General features: G+C 32.3%; 1 protein-coding gene across 2 annotated transcripts; it reads left to right on the top strand.

Moving 5' to 3' along the window:
- Positions 1–699: 699 nt before the first annotated feature.
- Positions 700–20,236, top strand: LOC138325806 (uncharacterized). 2 transcript variants are annotated; one of them, XR_011208825.1, is made up of 11 exons: positions 700–900; positions 4,938–5,292; positions 8,462–9,675; positions 10,117–10,155; positions 10,335–10,463; positions 12,323–12,532; positions 12,799–12,893; positions 12,991–13,893; positions 14,485–14,776; positions 15,126–19,531; positions 19,600–20,236. XR_011208825.1 is itself a non-coding variant. In XM_069271725.1 (10 exons), the coding sequence occupies exons 5-10, from the start codon at positions 10,353–10,355 to the stop codon at positions 15,480–15,482; spliced, it is 1,968 nt and encodes a 655-aa protein (XP_069127826.1). In that variant the 5' UTR covers positions 700–900; positions 4,938–5,292; positions 8,462–9,675; positions 10,117–10,155; positions 10,335–10,352; the 3' UTR covers positions 15,483–20,236. The 2 variants fall into 2 exon arrangements, 1 of the variants encoding a protein (XP_069127826.1); XM_069271725.1 differs by having other exon boundaries at positions 15,126–20,236.
- The last annotated feature ends 190 nt before the right edge of the window (positions 20,237–20,426 follow it).

Here is a 20,426-nt window from a genome sequence, read left to right as displayed (position 1 = left end):
TATCCACATATGAAAGAGTCTTATATTATTAGCCCCTATAAAATCCGTTATATCTTGTATGTCTATATAACAATTCTTGTAACTAAATTGATCAATTGTGTATGACTCGGGCTTAACATTGGGTAATACTATTGACATGTAATTTGTTGTGTAGCTTGTAAATTTGGACAAAAGATGCGAAAAATGTACATAAGAAACAAGTACACATGGTTTAGAACATACATTTGTCAACAAATAAGCATACCATTACTATTTGTCTGAATCCGACTAAACAAAGTATGCACATCGAGTTCATAATAATGCAATGGAAACAAATCAAAAAGTATGCATATACAGTCATTCATACATTACATTACATGAAGTACTTATGGGACCGGGATGTTAGTGTGTGTAATAAGGATTGGACTAACAAGACATTAACGACAATTATCACTGAACTATGCAGCTAGTTTTCAGCTATATTCTAGGACTGTTCAGTAGTGATTGGTAGTTAACCTCTGTTGAATTGTTTGCAGCCAAAGTGGTAGAATGCATTTAGAATTACATTATTATTTGCTGACCAACCAACCAACTAACTAAACGATCACATGAACTAGACATGACGCACGTAATGTGCTTTTATTTATTTGGAAATTAAATCAGTTAAACAATAATCAGTCATGGCATATCAACTTTTCCCTCTATCATTATATACGTATCTCTCCCTAATTTATAAATAAACTGTACGTTATCTGATATTTAGACGGCCGAGTACTATTCCATTTGATATTGAAGATATGATAGAACCTATCTCACTGGAAAAACCATGGTGGTCTGTTCTCCATCTCCATCTGGGTGGCTGTTTAATTAATATATTACTTGTATGTGAAAAGTTTTGTGACATCATCAAATAGACCAAAGGTAAGTAATAATTATAATCACTTCAATATGTTGTCAAATGTTTTGACACTTTGATTTATTATTGATTTGTATATTACAGAGTTGTCTGCTCTTAGGAGTAGGTACTAGTCTGTTGTTATTTTGTTTCTATGAAAATGACGCAACGCTTATAAAGATGTTTTACGTAATATTACTCAATATAACACCCCCGGATAATTCCGTGATATGCAGAATTCGGTTCCCTTACAGTTTTTCTAAATAGAATTGTTACATTTTGTTTTAACATCTTTACACCTTTGCGATTCTAAGTTTAATTTTATTCAGTACAAATCAATGATTTGTTTATATCGCGTTTTGTTTATTCAGTGTCAAGGTATTTGTTTTAAATTTGTTTTATTATGTTGATAGTCGTTATAAGAAGGTATACACTAACATGTAATATAGTGTATTAGCTATTCTTCACAGCAACCAATATTATAACCATACCTTTACGTTTGTAATGATCAACACAAGATCTGTAAGATATATAGGGAACAGACAGCTAAATGAAAAAAAAAATGGAAATGGCTCCAGTGTGGATTTTGTCCCGATCACTGATTGATTGGTTAGTTATAAAATTCCAAACGTAAACGATGTTTTCTGACAGGTAATTATCCCTAGGTAACAATAATAGAAATTAAAAAAAAATCAGATCGACATTTAGTTTCAAAATACTACCAGAGATAATGAGCAGGTAAAAAAAATAAGAACTTCAAGATTTTCAGTACAGACTCACCTTATTTCAAAATAGCGGCTCCGGTGAGAGTTTTCGACTTTTTTTTCTATCTATGAGAAGCTCTAAGTTAAAGATACTACACCACTGACGAATGGTATAAATCTTTATCAAAAACAGGAGCAGGCAAATCAGTATTTTTACAGTTACAAAAATACTTACTTTACACCAATACTGTCATTGAAATGTTTGAGCCTCTTATTTTACTTCAATATAATAATGCGTAAAATAATTCCGAGAAAGTTCCATGACACTATGCCCTATATGGAAAGAAGTACTGATAACGCATCCACCAAAAGTGAAAAAACCTAACTTATTTTATATTATTTTTGTGTTAATTAGACATTTGTTTACATGAGTGAACATCAATTATGCTGTGTCGGCCACAGGGACCTGGCACGAAAAAAATTAACCAATAGTATACATATATATATTATAGTATCAAGGGTATGAACTCGGCGGTCGAGAAAAACGGACCTATTTTTTTAAAACCGTGATTATTTTAATAAATGGGTTCTATACGACATTGACGGATATCTTACCTTAAAGAGAAATAATTTATCTTTCCATTGAGTGCTTGAGGAACAAAATTGGCCAAGTATTTTTACGTCCTATTAACAGCCAGGGTCGTGTAAGGACGTGCCAGGTTTATTGGTGGAGGAAAGCCGGAGTACCCGGAGAAAAACCACCGACTCGCGGTCGTACCTGGCAACTGCCCCACATGGGATTTGAACCCGCTTCCCAGAGGTGGAGGGCTTGTGGTAATATGTCGGGACATCTTAACCACTCGGCCACCGCGGCCCCTAGTGCTTGAGGAACAAAATTGGCCAAGTATTGACGAAGTTATGGCTTGATGAATCGGGAAATTTACGAAAAATATGCTAGGTAGACATTTCCCTGTCCGGTCGAAATGTCGTCTCGGCTCTAATGGGTACCTCAAAAACCAAGCCAAAATCACAAAATCTACGCTTGTGGTGGTAAACAGTACCCATAACTGTGTTCATCCACAATCTCCTTTGGAGGTGTCATGACCCGTACTTTGTAGAAACTCCATTTAAACATCGTGTAGCTCACTTACTTTAACCGTCACCGCCATGTTCATTTTTCTCTCGGTCAACTACATCAGATTTCATATCCGATATACATAGTGTAATAGCCAGACAAAACTCGTGTACATGTAACTAACATGTAACACGATTTCATATCCGATATAATAGCCAGTCATACCTCGTTTAACTTCACCCGATTACATATGCGATATAATAGCCAGACATATCTCGTTTAATGACACCCGACTTCATGTCCGATATAATAACCAGACATATCTCATTCAATTAAATCAGATTTCATTTCCGATATAATAACCAGACATATCTCGTTCAACTACATCAGATTTCATGTCCGATATAATAACCAGACATATCTCGTTTAATTACACACGATTTCATATCCGATATAATAGCCAGACATACCTCCTTTAACTACACACGATTTCATATCCGATATACATAGTGTAATAGCCAGACAAACCTCGTGTACATGTAACTACACAAGATTTCATATCTGATATAATAGCCAGACATACCACGTTTATAATACCCAGACATACCTCGTTCAACTTCATCAGATTTCATATCCGATACAATAGCCAGACATACCTCGTTCAACTTCATCAGATTTCATATCCGATATAATACCCAGACATACCTCGTTCAACTTCATCAGATTTCATATCCGATATAATAACCAGACATACCTCCTTTAACTACACACGATTTCATATCCGATATACACAGTGTATGTAACTACACACGATTTCATATCCGATATAATAGCCAGTCATACCTCGTTTAACTTCACCCGATTACATATGCGATATAATAGCCAGACATATCTCATTTAACTACACCTGATATCATATCCGATATAATACAAAGGTCTTGAAGGGAAATATCTTGGAGGTTAAGAATCGGCTTCAGTGTCCTCAAACACGTATAGGTTTTCTTGCAAATTCACACCAAACTAATTTTTGGATATTTGTGCAGAATCTCCCTTTTTATCAAAATTTAAAAACTCGTGTAACAAATTGATTTAAAACACTTGTAAAGAGTTGGCTCCAAATTTCAATCCTGACTTTGTTGTAAATCTTATACATGACGTCTTTGACAAAGTTGTATTGCATGGCTCTGAAGATGATACTGATTCAGCAGCAAATAAAATTTCATATAGATATATCATAGTCTCCAGAGAGGAGTGTGTTTGTAAGCGTATAGTCATACGTATCGAGAAGAGCATCAGTAGAATAAATGTAATTTAGAGCAAGTGATGATTAATTAAGGGTCGCCATGATGTTTTTGCAGTATCTCAATAACTTAGATAATTAATACTGCCTAATTAATCCTAAAATACAATGCCCCATAAGGAATGAGGAGAACGTCTATTCAGATACACACTAGAATTGAATCGAAAGGACAAAGTACACGACCTACTATTAACTTTTATCACAATAAATACACAATACTTCCTGGTACAGTTCAGCAAAGATAACAGTCACACTATTATCAATCATCATGACAATGTTAACACGAATTTACCAAGTATCTTTTGATTATTTTAATTTCGTCAATATGGATACGTATTGATACGTAATAATCAAATATATATATATATATCAAAATTAATATTTGAAGGATTTTTCTATGCTGGTTTCTCATTTTTATTCTCATTTTTTTCAGATTTTCTCGTGCATTTTGATTTTTCTGTTAGTTTATTTTTCTTTCTCCTTACAACTACCATATTAAGATTTGAAACGATATTTTATGAAGCAAATACTACAACTGTGCTCGCAATGTATTAGGAAAACTATTATTTATTTTCAAACATATTCATGACTACATCAACGAAGTTTTATCTTTAGCTCAAAACAATTTGTATTGAGAGTTATAGCAGATTTTAGGTGCCTCAATTATAAAATGTAAGGGAATGTTATTGGGGCTTTTTTTTTACTTTTCCGAATCTTTATTCCAATGACTTCCCCTCTTCTGGTTACTGTGCACATACACATTTGTGTATTTGCAAAACAGAGATAGTTATAGCAAGCACAGTGAAAACATCGTATTTTACCGATAATGACATGTATATTGTGCCTAATATTATTTTCTATTACCATGTATTTTATTTTGATATTCATATACTATTGTTTCATGTTGTTTGTCTTGTCTTGCAAATGTGACTGATATTTGTTACATTGGTAATATAAGTCTGCCAATATCATAATCAATTTCAGATGTCAAGTATTTTTCAACAATTCCGGACCCTGGAACGCTGGTATGGGGAATGTTATAAGCTGTACACTAAAACATGGCGAATGTTCACATGTGAAGAAAATAAAGATATTTTCAACGTCATAACGTTGAGCATGTTGAAAAACAAAGTGAGTGACAGCAGTATGAATACTATCGTAGAAATGCTGGAAACGAGGATGAATGATTTAAGGCCGTCGGACGAGTTACTCAAGACAACTGACCCGAAGAGCATCGATAGAAGTTTGTCTGAAAGTTCTAGTAGTCAGGCGAGCTCAGGAGAAGAGGGATCACTTGTGTCTCCAGGGGAACCAAGAGAACTGAAAATTCTGCTAGCAGGTAATATTATAATACTAAAATTCTGCTAGCAGGTAATATTATAATACTAAAATTCTGCTAGCAGGTAATATTATAATACTAAAATTCTGCTGGCAGGTAATATTATAATACTAAAATTCTGCTACAGGTAATATATTATAAAATTCTGCTAACAGGTAATATTATAATACTAAAATTCCTGCTACAGGTAATATTATAATACTAAAATTCTGCTGCAGGTAATATAAATACTAAAATTCTGCTAGCAGGTAATATTATAATACTAAAATTCTGCTAGCAGGTAATATTATAATACTAAAATTCTGCTGGCAGGTAATATTATAATACTAAAATTCTGCTGGCAGGTAATATTATAATACTAAAATTCTGCTAACAGGTAATATTATAATACTAAAATTCTGCTAACAGGTAATTTATAATACTAAAATTCTGCTAACAGGTAATATTATAATACTAAAATTCTGCTAACAGGTAATATTATAATACTAAAATTCTGCTAACAGGTAATATTATAATACTAAAATTCTGCTAACAGGTAATATTATAATACTAAAATTCTGCTGCAGGTAATATTATAATACTAAAATTCTGCTAGCAGGTAATATTATATACTAAAATTCTGCTGCAGTAATATATACTAAATTGCTGCAGGTAATATTTAATACTAAAATTCTGCTAGCAGGTAATATTATAATACTAAAATTCTGCTAACAGGTAATATTATACTAATACTCTAAGAATTTACTAAATCTGCAGTAATAATATACTAAAATTCTGCTAACAGGTAATATATAAACTAAAATTCTGCTAACAGGTAATATTATCATACTAAAATTCTGCTGCAGGTAATATTATAATACTAAAAATTCTGCTGCAGGTATATATTCTTATAACTAAATTCTGCTCAGGTAATCATAAACTAAAATTCTGCTAGCAGGTAATATTATAATACTAAAATTCTGCTAGCAGGTAATATTATATTATAATACTAAAATTCTGCTAACAGGTAATATTATAATACTAAAATTCTGCTAACAGGTAATATTATAATACTAAAATTCTGCTAACAGGTAATATTATAATACTAAAATTCTGCTAACAGGTAATATTATAATACTAAAATTCTGCTAACAGGTAATATTATAATACTAAAATTCTGCTAGCAGGTAATATTATAATACTAAAATTCTGCTAGCAGGTAATATATAATACTTAAATTCTGCTAGCAGGTAATATTATAATACTAAATTCTGCTAGCAGGTAATATATATAATACTAAAATTCTGCTAGCAGGTAATATTATAATACTAAAATTCTGCTACAGGTAATATTATATACTAAAATTCTGCTGGCAGGTAATATTATAATACTAAAATTCTGCTGCAGGTAATATTATAATACTAAAATTCTGCTGCAGGTAATATTATATACTAAAATTCTGCTGCAGGTAATATTATAATACTAAATTCTGCTACAGGTAATATATATACTAAAATTCTGCTAGCAGGTAATATTATAATACTAAAATTCTGCTAGCAGGTAATATTATAATACTAAATTCTGCTGCAGGTAATATTATATACTAAATTCTGCTGCAGGTAATATTATAATACTATAAAATTCTGCTGCAGGTAATATATAATACTAAATTCTGCTGCAGGTATAATATACTAAACGGCAGGTAATATTATAATACTAAATTCTGCTAAGGTAATTCTGCTAGCAGGTAATATTATAATACTAAAATTCTGCTGCAGGTAATATTATAATACTAAAATTCTGCTCAGGTAATAATATACTAAAATTCTGCTGCAGGTAATATATACTAAAATTCTGCTAGCAGGTAATATTATAATACTAAATTCTGCTGCAGGTAATATTTAAACTTGCTGCAGGTAATAATATACTGAAATTCTGCTAGCAGGTAATAATATACTGAAATTCTGCTGCAGGTAATACATCATACTGAATTCTGCTGACAGGTAATAATAATACTAAATTCTGCCAAAATTCTGCCTGCAGGTAATATTATATACTAAAATTCTGCTGGCAGGTAATATTATATACTAAAATTCTGCTGGCAGGTAATATTATAATACTAAAATTCTGCTAGCAGGTAATATTATAATACTAAAATTCTGCTAGCAGGTAATATTATAATACTAAAATTCTGCTGGCAGGTAATATTATAATACTAAAATTCTGCTGGCAGGTAATACCATCATACTGAAATTCTGCTGGCAGGTAATATTATAATACTAAAATTCTGCTAGCAGGTAATATTATAATACTAAAATTCTGCTAACAGGTAATACCATCATACTGAAATTCTGCTGGCAGGTAATATTATAATACTAAAATTCTGCTAACAGGTAATACCATCATACTGAAATTCTGCTGGCAGGTAATATCATCATACTAAAGATCTGCTAGCAGGTAATATCATCATACTAAAGTTCTGCTAGCAGGTAATATCATCATACTAAAATTCTGCTAACAGGTAATATTATAATACTAAAATTCTGCTAGCAGGTAATATCACCATACTTAAGCAATAGGGTATAACTAGATGAAAACAACGGGCCTCCCATTTTGACGTATTAAATTGTCTGAATTCTATTGTCTATTAATGAATTGTAATTTTTACCGTTTTCTTAATACATTTTATGTCAAACGGAAGTTCCAATTTTCCGTTAGGAGCTAGTTTTTCCAATAAAAACCAACTTTTTGAAGGCGGATGAAAGTCTCCATTACCTATGTATTTGTCATAAGATGAAAATTTCCAATATTATCTGGTTCGTAAAGTTATTGAGGATGTCCATCGTCTATAAAGTATCTGAGTTAGAGGATTTCCGTGTACTATTAATGTATATCATATTTTGGTCTCACTTATTTGTTTCTCTGAATCTTCAAGTTGGAAAAAGATTGTTTCATTGAATTTGTTTTTCTTTTAAAAATGTTATTGAGTCAATTTATGACAATTGAAAGTATTATTGTCACTAATGCATTTGAAAATGATCTTTAAAAATATCCAAATTCAGCAATACTTTGAATTTGATAATATTTTTCCTGCATTATCACCCGAGAATGAGCATCCTCGTTCTTATTTTTGTATCAAGACGTGTAGTAAATGAAATATGCTACAATCCGTGTGTTTGTATTGATCTAGGAGATGTTGATGCTGGAAAAACTAGCGTTTTAAACGTATTGATGGGGGGTCGCTATCTTCCATCCTACTCAACAAGAACCACATCAGTGCCATGTGAAATCCACAATAGCAATAAGATGTCAGCCCAAATTCATTTCGGAAAGGACGAATGTAAAAATATTGAACTGTCTTCCAATGCCTCCGATAAGTGTTGGAAGGTTCTCGGAGAAGCGATAAAGCAAGGAGAGCAAAATAGTAAACCAGTCCATATTATTAAAATATTCTGGCCTTTCCGCATTCTACGGGTAAGTCTATCTTTATCTAGAGTTCCAACATACACCAATGCATTTCATTTCCTTTTTAATAGATGTAAGTATTCCCGTTTAATGCGTTTTTGCAGTATAGTTTTTTTTATACAGACTTAAAAATTTAATTCCCTTGGTTGGGACTTGGCATCTTATCGATAGTACTAAAACATGTTGCTTGGCGTCTTCCCACCACTGTCATATATAAATATATTTTTATCATTTGAATATCAACGGGTTTTCTGCTCCGTGTCACGTATTTGTGAGCAAAACGTCATATTTTTGGGAAACGGCTATTGTAATTCGAAATTCACAATGATTCTAGCTTCATGAGTTGCTGAAAAAAAATCGTTTTTCTATAAGCATTACAGACGAAAAATGAAATACATAGACGGCACAGTATATTCTTGTTTTAAAAGTGATCAAAATATCGGTAAGAAATGATAGCGGAAACTTTATGAATGATTATTTACAGTAATGTGTATTGATAACTTTTAGGCTGAGCAAAGCTGGGTTAACGTAAGTATAAATTTTGGTCTAGAGACTGTTTTACAGAACTTACAATGTATCTCATTTGTATACTTTTTAGATCATAAGTGAATGAGTAAATAGATGTCATTATGAAGAATTTCAAGTAAATAATTAAATTAACATAAACTATTGATATAAGATATTAATTATGGTGGTATTTGTTACATGACTTATAGGTTTCTAACATGAATTCTATTGTTTTATGCTAGCTTACGTCATGCGGCACGTGTTTGTTAGAAATGGAATTTAATTGATATCGTTAATTAATGTTAAAACTAAAACTTTTTTATATGTTTTACTAATTTTTCTGTTGTATACGGAATACAAATTGTTCAAATATTTGTATGATCTTTTACACAGGATCCAGAGAATACCTTCGAAAAGCAGCGTGTCGGAACGGTACGTATTCTTATACCCTTACTAGATATATATCTCATAGTTACAAAGCCACTATTCGTTTCAATATCAGTATCGAAAATTATTAGATTTGATTTATTATGGAAAACATGTTTCAATTCGCTAAGTTACGAGTCTTCCACTTCTTTTAGCATTCTATATAAAACTTAGGAAAATGATCTTTTATCGCTGATCATAGAAAACAATTGATTAATTATTTTTTCAGATAGGTTTACGCACCTAATAAGTTACACACACGATTGAAAGAACGATTTGAGTAGATCTAGACAAATGTTGTTTTACTTCTCCGACAGAGACAAGGATATTATCTAATGGGGAACACCTGTTACACAGTGGGCATATTATCAACTACTCCAACTTCCATTTGAACTGGTTTGTTTCCGACATATGCCAATTTAAATGCACACTAAATATGTATTTCAGAATCCGGATCCAGATGAGGACCTAACAACATCAGAACGTGTAAGTACCCAACGTGCTCGTATTAAAACAGAAACTTAAATCTCTAAGTATCATTGTCATGTTTATAAAAGTGGACCGGCAGCCAATCAAAACTGGTTAAGATATAAAATAAAATTGCAAAAATGTATATTTTTTGCAAACATTTGATAACTTATCTAAGCGTTTCTCTTCATTATAAGGTTGTTCCAGTTGTTTTCATGGATCTCCCTGGACTCTTAGACCATGGAACTGCGCAAGTCTTGGAGTGTATTCCTGAATACCGCAATTTTATTATAGTTATCGATTGCTCGACTGAAATAAAACATACGGTAGGTAGCTAATATTTACGAGAAAATTAAGTTATATATTATGTGCCATATAACTGGGCGAAATTTTTTACATCCTATTTGTTTTCGTCAGATATTTATTGCAAATCATAGTTTCTGATGAATTAAGCTGTGAAAAGCATTCAAATGCTGGGCAAGCATATAGGATGCTTTATAAGCATTTACAACAATCCAGAATTTATGCAAAACAGTAGTTCTTGTTTTCAAGCTTTACCTATGTTTAGATGAAAACACACGTGAAGAGGTCTCTTTATAATGACACGTGTACTAATATCACCATAAAAATGTGAAATGAAATGGTATGTCACAACTTGGCTTCTTGGTTTAACTGTGTGCAGTTTGTTATACTGCATCATAGACGTGACTATCAGGATGTTTGGCAGTACTGCCAAAAGTTATTTCAAGCTCATATTTGAATTTGTAAAACTAAAATGTATGCAGTGAAAGTAAAGTATTGTGATTCTCAAAAATGTTGGAACTTTTGATAGTGAAGAACATGTTAAAAGCTCTTCTTGTTTGTTAGTATGAAAATTACGACATATATGACTTTTTTTATTAGAAAACCATTCTTATTTCATAATAAATGTATCTACAATGCTCTGAAACAAAGAAGTAGTAATTCTCAATATAACCTTATCGAATGTAATTCAAAAATGAAATCTTCTGTTTTATATTGGGGTCATACTTGCGGAATGGTTAAGGCGTTCCGGTATTCTAGCACTAGCCCTTCATCTGTTTGAGATCAAAACCACATGGATCAGTTACCATATGCTGATCTTAGGACAATGTGTTCTTAGCCGGGTACTCAACCTTTCCTCTACCTTCTAAACACTGTCTTAGATTATCCATGAAGTTAATACGACATTACACAAGTTAACCTAGTATGGACATGTAACAATTACTAAATGTATTTTTACTTCGAAACAAATAAACACAAAAAACAACTTCTCCAAATACACTATAAGTTAACGAGCTCCACCACCAACAGAGCATAGACGATACTCATCATTTGAATAACAATTAGTGTGTATTCATGTAAATGTATTTCTACCACAATACGTCGTGTTATTCCACTCTCAGACTATTGTATAAATGTGCAGGGTGTTTGATAAATTTATTGTTATTCCACTAGTGGAATAGCACCTTCCGGTCTTTAGATTGGTCAAGATTTTAAAATTTGTCCCGAACCTAGGCCGGACTTAAACTTGGTTACGGTGGTTTGATGATTATTTGGCGGGAAGTATATGTCACTTTGCAGTAAACATGTCCGAATGTAGTTCGACAACGATGAGTTTATTGCTTAAGTACATATAGAAAGTTAAATAAAAAGTTCAGTAAGTAGGAATGCATAGAATAGTTGTTGTTCATAATTAAAATGATTTGTTATTTATACATACATTATGTAATTAAGTTTTTTTTAATATTAAGAAGTGCCTGTTTGCCTGTTTGCCTATGATGATATGACTGCACCTTATTTGCATATGTCGGCAAATAACGTTATCGTATCTTACTCTTGTGGAATAAATTCCATATCCATCAACCAATCGTTGTGTAACTTCTCTGTCTATTAAGCACTAAAATATATAGATTAACTTTAAAATTAACTTTTAGTTGATGCGCAATCTGTACCGTATTTAAAATATAGCAAAATGTTATGGAATGTTTCTAAAATAAGAAGTACAACCTTTTCATTGATGGTAATAGTGTAAAGTAAATAAGTTTTGTTATTGAAGAAAATACTAAATCGTCTGCTCCTGGTTTTGATGGAGAAAAATGCAATTCGTCAGCGGTCTTTAAAGAATGTATGAAAACAATTGTATGCTGATTTACTCAATATTTAGTTGACTGATTTGCTGAGAGACATTCAGGACAATATCTGTAAACATGGTGGAATCTTCAATCCGACGTCAGTGCTATTTCTGCTGAACCGTATGGATCTGTTGGACGCGGATCCAAGCAAAGTGCCGAGGGAAACTGAAATTCTAAAAATAATCCAAACAATTTGGCCTGTTGTGATAGCCAGTCAGCTGCATATGGTGTCCTGCAGAAAAGTAAGTGATGGAATCGATGAAAAATGTTAGGTGATGATATCAGGTATCATTTCAAGAACTTAAATGAATCCTTTAGTTCTTACATGTATCATGTGTTTACATGAACTTTTCTTGTCTACAAAATAGTATTCTCTTTAAATGTCAAATGAATAGATTTTCGCATGAATATCTAAAAATGAAAATGATGTAGAATTTACACAAATAATAGTAATACTCACACAGAAAGAAATGAAATACTCAATATATATTGTTCTCGCAAAATTCAGATGTTGAAGGGAAAAGGACACCTAGGAGGCTTTAAAGATACGATCTGCAACTTCATTGAACTTACCAACCGTCGAAACTTAGAGGAACATTGCTAGTAAGTATGCAACGCTATATACAGGAATTTTGCGAAATAAAAATATGGTATACGTAATTTTTTCGGTATTATATCACCATGGTTATTTTGATTACAGCTGGCTCACAAAACTACTGGAAGGTATCGCAGCCTACTTTGGAACAGGATACAACTGGTTGTCATTTGACAAATGTTTAGAAGGAATAAAAGAGCATGCAGATCACGACTATAAATGTCTTCAAAAAGAAATAGAAAGGCTATTGAATGGTAAATCACAGTTTTATAGAAATCTGCTTGAAGCAGCCAAGGTGAGGAAAGCGGGACTCCGAGTGCTGTTAAAGACAGCTATACAGAACCGCCTGGAGGATACTGACGTGTATAGAACGTTATTGGCAGCATTAGAAACACGTTTGTGTCACAATCTGAGAAGGGATTACGAATCAACTAAAGACAGTCTAGTTGATGGACTGAGATGTGGAATAAAAAAACAGCTAAAACTTGTTGAACATGCCAAAGATGATAATGCTTCACTGGAAAATGTCGTTGTCAGAAACGAAATCACGGTTGCCGTGGGTAGACTGGTGATGACACACTTGGCTTTAGTGCAAAAGCCAATCAGAACTATAGAAGAGGAAGTGCAGTTTATTCGGCATAGGGAAATGGATATCAACGCTGTTATTGACTACTTAGCGGACTGGTGTGAAAAGCAAGCAGATATCGAGAGGCAACAAATGATACAGTCATTAAAATCGCAAAGTGAAATGAGACTCAGTATAAAAAATACTCATTCAATGAATCAAACAGCAAACACCAGTAAATACAGGCAAGTGTCTGATATTGCAGATCACAGCGTAAAGAAACTCTATAAGATATACGTGGAAGACGTGCTTATGCACGAATACCGTGGCAGCTTTGAAGAAGCTTCCAAAGACTGGTATGTACGTTATCGTAAAGGGAAGAGTCCCACCTCTGGCGGTTTACCACAGCATACTGACATATACCGAGAAATGACTATGTTAAGGTGGGTCATTTTGTCATAGAACAAGTTCAACGCGAGATAGCACGTAGTGTCGTAATAGACCGTCAATGACAGACTATTGTAGCGAAATCGCAGTAGCCATATTTGTTTATCTTCACTCCATCCTCTGTTAGCCTCCTCTTTCGAAATCTCCTTAATTAATATTCATGTGTATCACAATAAAAACCACCTATAGATCCATATCCATCATCGATATAAGTCAAAAATCAAATAAAAAAATGAAACCCAGAGTACCTACTGTAAATCACATAATTTTGAGTTATTTTATGTCTCATTGAATAATAAGTTTTAAGTCTGCATTATTCTTTCATAATTATGTATAATGGACTTTTTAAAGAACAAAACTTTATACAAAAAATTCTAGATGTTATTCAAATATTGAAGTAAAAAAATTAAACCAGGATATTATGAGGCCATTCATTTATTTGTGGTATTCAATAAAAGCTATTTACATAATTAAATTTACATATATGTATACTTGTCTTGTAAACTTTTATTATTTTTGACATAGTTTGACTTACATTTTATGAAATATTCAAGAGTTGGTTACGTTTTGATGTTAAATAATTTCAGAGCGTTGTCTGAGAAAGAAAAGGCAGAACAGGAAAAGAAAAGTCATTTTCTACTTCTTCAGGGTACCTCGTCCCTGGTGCAGGAGCACAGTCACGTGCTCGCGATAGGAATGGAGAGGTGTGACGTCTCTCTGAATGACGTCATATTGAGTCTACAAGACGAAGATAGAGAAATCTGGGAACTGGACAATGGCAGGAAGAGAACTGAATATGCATTGGGCGCAGTGAAGGGATTACAATTCATGCATGAAAACGGATTTGTGCATCGAGATGTCAAGCCTCATAATTTCTTGGTATGTAAATTGATTAACGATAGTATAAATTTTCAAAATATGATACTTTTAATTGCTTGTAGTGATGTGGGGTTTAATTTTAGGAACACAAAACTCAATAGATGACATGCTGAAGCTATTCGATTATAATGTTTAAAATTGTGATTTAATTCAATTTTTCTAGTATCTTTAATGAAGTGACATCGTTTATTGTAAATTAAAAAAAACAAAACCAAACTGTTTGTGTTAGATAATTTATGTAAAGCTCTTCTTAATTTGTAAACATAAAAATTACTGTATATGTAACTTTAAAAATGTGCAACTTCATAATAACATGCATAGCTGTGAATCATAATAATTCATATTTCAGGTGAAGTATGGTTATGACGGAGCAAATGATACGGTAAAAATCTGTGCCATTGGGCACACGGAAGAAATGGCGAATATGCAAACAGGCTACGGGACGAGACAATACTGTGCCCCAGAGGTAGTCACGTCAGAGGCGTATTCCTTCAAGGCCGATATTTACAGCCTCGGTCTCGTACTTTGGGAAATGTGGTATTGTGCGAAACTAAGCTGTGAACCCGGTAAGACACCATCACTAGAACCGGAACCGGAAGGAGTGTTCGGAGGTATTTTATCACAGTGCTTACAGACATGCCCAGCAAATCGGCCTGATAGTTCTTACATCATAGGGGAGTTAGAAAAACAGCTAATTGCAGCATAGCACGTTGTTGACATCAGTTAAGTTCATCATAAACAATAATTTGTTAGAATAATTTATAGGTCGAATATGGAATTTTGTACTTGAAGGAAAGTACATCCTATGCTGTCTAATCTACTGTTGACATTTTCCTTAAGCAAACCCCATCCCCCTCCCAATAAAAGGAGAAAAAAATCTAGATTTACTTGTAAGATATAATTAACTAAAACCTGAATTCAAAAGTAGTGCCTATAAACTATTTAGAATGTAGAAACCAAAGAGAGGTTTTTTGTTAATCTAATCGGTTCGAATTTTTGTTTGTTAATGGCACATAGGCAGTCAGGGTCATTTAAAACCAAACATTAAAATGAAAAAGGTATAACTTTAAATAGATAATTAAGATAAAATACTATTATTGTATTGTAATTAAAACATATTCGGTGTTGTTTTTTTCAAAGACGTTTAAGAGTTTGTCAAAAGAAGATTATAGCTTAAAACATATTCAAATGATACAATGCAAAAATAGACGAAGGTGATAAAATAAGATAACGTTATACAATGATAAGATTCAAAGCTTGTGAAATTGATTCTTTGCATAAATAATCACGTTAAATAACCATGATACTCATGTCATTTGATCATTAGTATAAATATACATATACTAAAGTTAAAGATAGAGATCAGCTGATTGTTCTATTGATTGCCTACTACATATATCATGTTGTGGATTTGTTTATTGATTTACGTAGACCACATGAAGCTACCTAAACTTCTTCTACTTCTGTTTTGTGAAAAAAACTCGTGTTTTAGTTTTATTGTTAAATCAGTTTAATATCGGTGCTGGGTCAACGCCATTTGTTATATTGTTTTATTTTCACATACATTGGAAACATTTTCATTTTTAAATCAATTTTGGACAAATATAGAGAAATGATTAAACACCTTTTTGAAAACAGTATATATGTTATCTTATTATTCTTTTATCATTTTATCAATTTATCTGTATATCATTCTGCTATAAAAAATGACATGTTAAGAAAATTAAAATTCATTTTAAAAAGACATGTTCTGCTATGTCTTTACAAATCTTTTATTTTATCCAATTTAGAATATGCATGTGAGCTTTGGGATGGTTGTTTGGTATCAGATTCTATAAGAATTATTACTGGTTTACCTTCATATGGGACTGTTTCAGCTTTACGGGCCTTGAGACACTTTCTTAGAGACGCAAAAGAAGAAAAATAAGTTTAGTCTACAAAATCGAAAATAATGTATCACCAAACTATCTCCATTCACTGCTTCCTCCTAAAGCCAGCGATACTAATTACTATGCTTTAAGAACTAACAATATTATAGCCTGTATCTGTTGTGGCGAATAGGACCAATATCACAAAATATACATACTATCAAGTATAGTTAGAATCATGTCATAATATTTGGCTATTATATAAAAAATGAAAATTAACTGTTAAATTATAGAGTTACAATAAATGCGATCAAAAATTATGTCGTTCTTCATCTAGGAGCTACCTCCCCTTATTTTCATAAATCTCACCATGTATATATGTTTTATATAATTGTTTGTTTGTACCACCAATATCAGGAGAAGACTAAGATAGGCTACGCCTGATGTCTAATCCAATTGACACTAACATCTTTTGTCAATAAAATATTTGGAAATTGAAATTCAACTAACAGTAATTATAGAATTCCTCTTTACAGTCTTTACAGACGTTCTTTAACTAAATCCTCTTTTTGCATTTTTCCCTTCATATGTGGAATGACTTGGAAAAAACGACTAGATCGTCACCTTCATTAGCAACTTCACGTAAAGCTAATGAAAAATATCCAGCCTATTACAATTTTGGCGACAGAAATATAAATATTGAACATACAAAGTTGAGACATCGATATAGCCTGATTTTCTATTTATTTCGTGTCAACCTAATCAACAGTCCAAATTGTATCTGTGGTCATAAGTGTGAGAGTGCTTATCATTTTTTCTTCCAATATAATAAGTTTGTGAATGGCAGAATTATTTTATTAGATGACTTAAGAAACTTGAATGTTGATGACAATTTGAAAGTTTTACTATGTGGCAGCGAGCTATATGTTGATCATTTAAACCAAAGTATTTTCACACAAGTGCATAAATTTATTAAGTCCAGCAAAAGATTCTGATTTTATAAAAATGTAAATGTTGTATTTAATGTTATTAATATTGTCTAGGTCTATTGTCTTTGTCTCGTCATTGTATGTTACGAGAAGGCTTTTATAAGTTGTAATAACTTTTGCCTGATCCTTTGTCTTTTGTTTTGACAATAAAATAATTTTAAGCTAAACTCTTTTATCGGATAAACTATATAAACTATACGGAAATATGAAAAAAAAAATAAAAATAAACAAAACAACATGAATTAACATTAATTTTGATTACATCCCTTTGAAATAGTATCGACACTATACACCTCAAAATGGACTTGTGTAATATATATTTTTGTATCACGATATTATAACACCTTTTATTGCCTTTAGTGCGAATTAAATAGGACGTGTTAGGTTATGAACAGCTCCGATTTTCCACTAACAACCAAAGTTATGGATGTTAGACCTGATACAGTCCTAGTTTACACATTGATAAGTTCGCCTTTCACACTTGAGATGATTTGCTTTTTAGAATAACATGATAAAGCGGTATCCCAATGTCGCGGGTTCGATCCCGGCTACTCCTATACCAGTTGTCTTATAAATGTATCAAAATATCCCATAGTCTTAAACCAATAAAGAGGATTGTGGTTCATTTTATATCCTTCAAAATTCTGTACACCTGCATTTTTATTAATGAAAGTTGTCACATTAATATTTGTTTGCCTCATTTATTTATGACAACATTTTCACCATAATTCAATGGCGCTAAGTTAATTTAGTGTAGTCGGATATTACCAAAACATCTTGCAATTATATTGCAATAACTGTCTATGAAAAGTTGAAACAGGACGTTTACAGGTCAGTGTATATCGTATTACTGCATACTAATGTGCCACACTCAAGCTAAAATGTGATTTTTGTGTAATTACTGCATATTGTATTATAGTATGAATTACCTCCCTTTGTACGCATTACGACCCAACCCTTACATATTAACTGTACGTTTATGTTATTTCATTGTTTTATCTTGTCAAAGTCAGCTTAAGTTGCTGTTATCATATTATGCAAACTAATAAGAGGTGATGTACGGTGGCTGATTTGTGCCATTTCGTCTTTTCGTCTTTCGCCCCGAAAAGACGAAAATTAACAAACCTTAATTTTCGTCTTTTCGTCTTTTCGCCTTCCGGTCTGGTGTGGAAGTCATTTTGAAATCTTTTTATCTTAATATTGACTTAATTGTTCAATATAGAAGCATCAAAGTAGTTTATGATAACAATCGATTTATTAAATTGATAGTATTACAAGTATCTTCATCAATAACTAAGATTAGAAGTTTTAAAACAGAAGTCAACATGTTTGTTTACAGCAGTTACGTAGATTTCTCACACGTGGCATATGCCACGTGCCACTAACAGATTCATCATTCCGCAAATCCTTTAGCGTGATTGATACATTTTTTTAAAATTCATTAATATCTTATTTTTTGTGTTCTAATCGTCCTCTTTAGCAATTAATGTAAGGACCATAATGAACTTAAGATGCTAAACATAGCACTTACAGGAGTTGCCTCCCCTACACGAAAAAAAGTTGTCGGCGGGTATTATTTGAAAGCGTTTGAACCACGGATAAACTTGTTAACAAAATAATTTATGAAAGACAACTCGTGAAGACTTTGAGTTTAAAGGAAGGACTTGTACCAAGAAATTGCTCAAATACAGTTAATTATAACAGTCAATCAGTAGGTACAATGTACTGTGTATTATTTGAAAAGACATTTTGACTACATCCATGACATGGTCTTCATCATAATTGTACATTAGAAATTACATTATAATCTCCGTCGTATATGATAGATGACAAAGTATATCTGTAATTTGTATTTTTTCGGGGCGAAAAGGCGAAAAGACGAAAAGACGAAAATTAAGGTTTGTTAATTTTCGTCTTTTCGCCCTTCGTCTTTTCGGGGCGAAAAGACGAAAAGACGAAATTTAAGGTTTGTTAATTTTCGTCTTTTCGGGGCGAAAAGACGAAAAGACGAAATTAAAGGTTTGTAATTTTCGTCTTTTCGGGGCGAAAAGACGAAAAGACGAGATTTTTGAAGGCGAAAAGACGAAAATTAAAGGCGCTAATTAGCGTGCTTCACTTTCGTCTTTTCGTGTTTGACTTTTCGTCTTTTCGTCTTTTCGCCGCGAAAAGACGAAATTTAAATTTGTTAATTTTCGTCTTTTCGGGGCGAAAAGACGAAAAGACGAGAATTAAGATATTTAATTTTCGTCTTTTCGGGGCGTAAAGACGAAAAGACGAAATGGCATAAATCAGCCACCGTCGTGATGGGAAATTAGAAAGCAACGATTTAAATATGAAAACCGAACCTAAATAAGTTGCTGTATACATTAGCATTATATGAAGTTTATCTGAACTTCGCCTGAAATAATTAGGAGTTGATTAAAAACTTTATCAATGCTATTACATTTGTTCATTAATGAAATTAAATTTCAATTGTATTATTCAATTTTGCCTTTATTTAGATACCGTCTTCAATCGCGTGTTTCTATTTTAATGATTTTAATCTTCATATCATTGGTCAATAAAGAAGTGACAATGAATAGATAAATAAATATTACGATCTATCATCAGTGTTGTGTTGTGTTTTCTTCTGATGGACCAAAACAATTCAAAACTTGTTATATCATGATTGACAGAGTTTTCTACCACATCGGACAGATAATATCTACACTTCCTGTGAGGGTAAAATTGATAGAATATTTCCCTACCTTGTGGGTAGGACAGGGAAACCTTTACTCGAGGATATCCACGACT

The sequence above is a fragment of the Argopecten irradians genome, chromosome 6 (assembly GCF_041381155.1).
Source record: "Argopecten irradians isolate NY chromosome 6, Ai_NY, whole genome shotgun sequence".
In the NCBI taxonomy this organism is placed as follows: Eukaryota; Metazoa; Mollusca; class Bivalvia; order Pectinida; family Pectinidae; genus Argopecten; species Argopecten irradians.
This window is presented reverse-complemented; position numbering and strand designations above follow the sequence as displayed.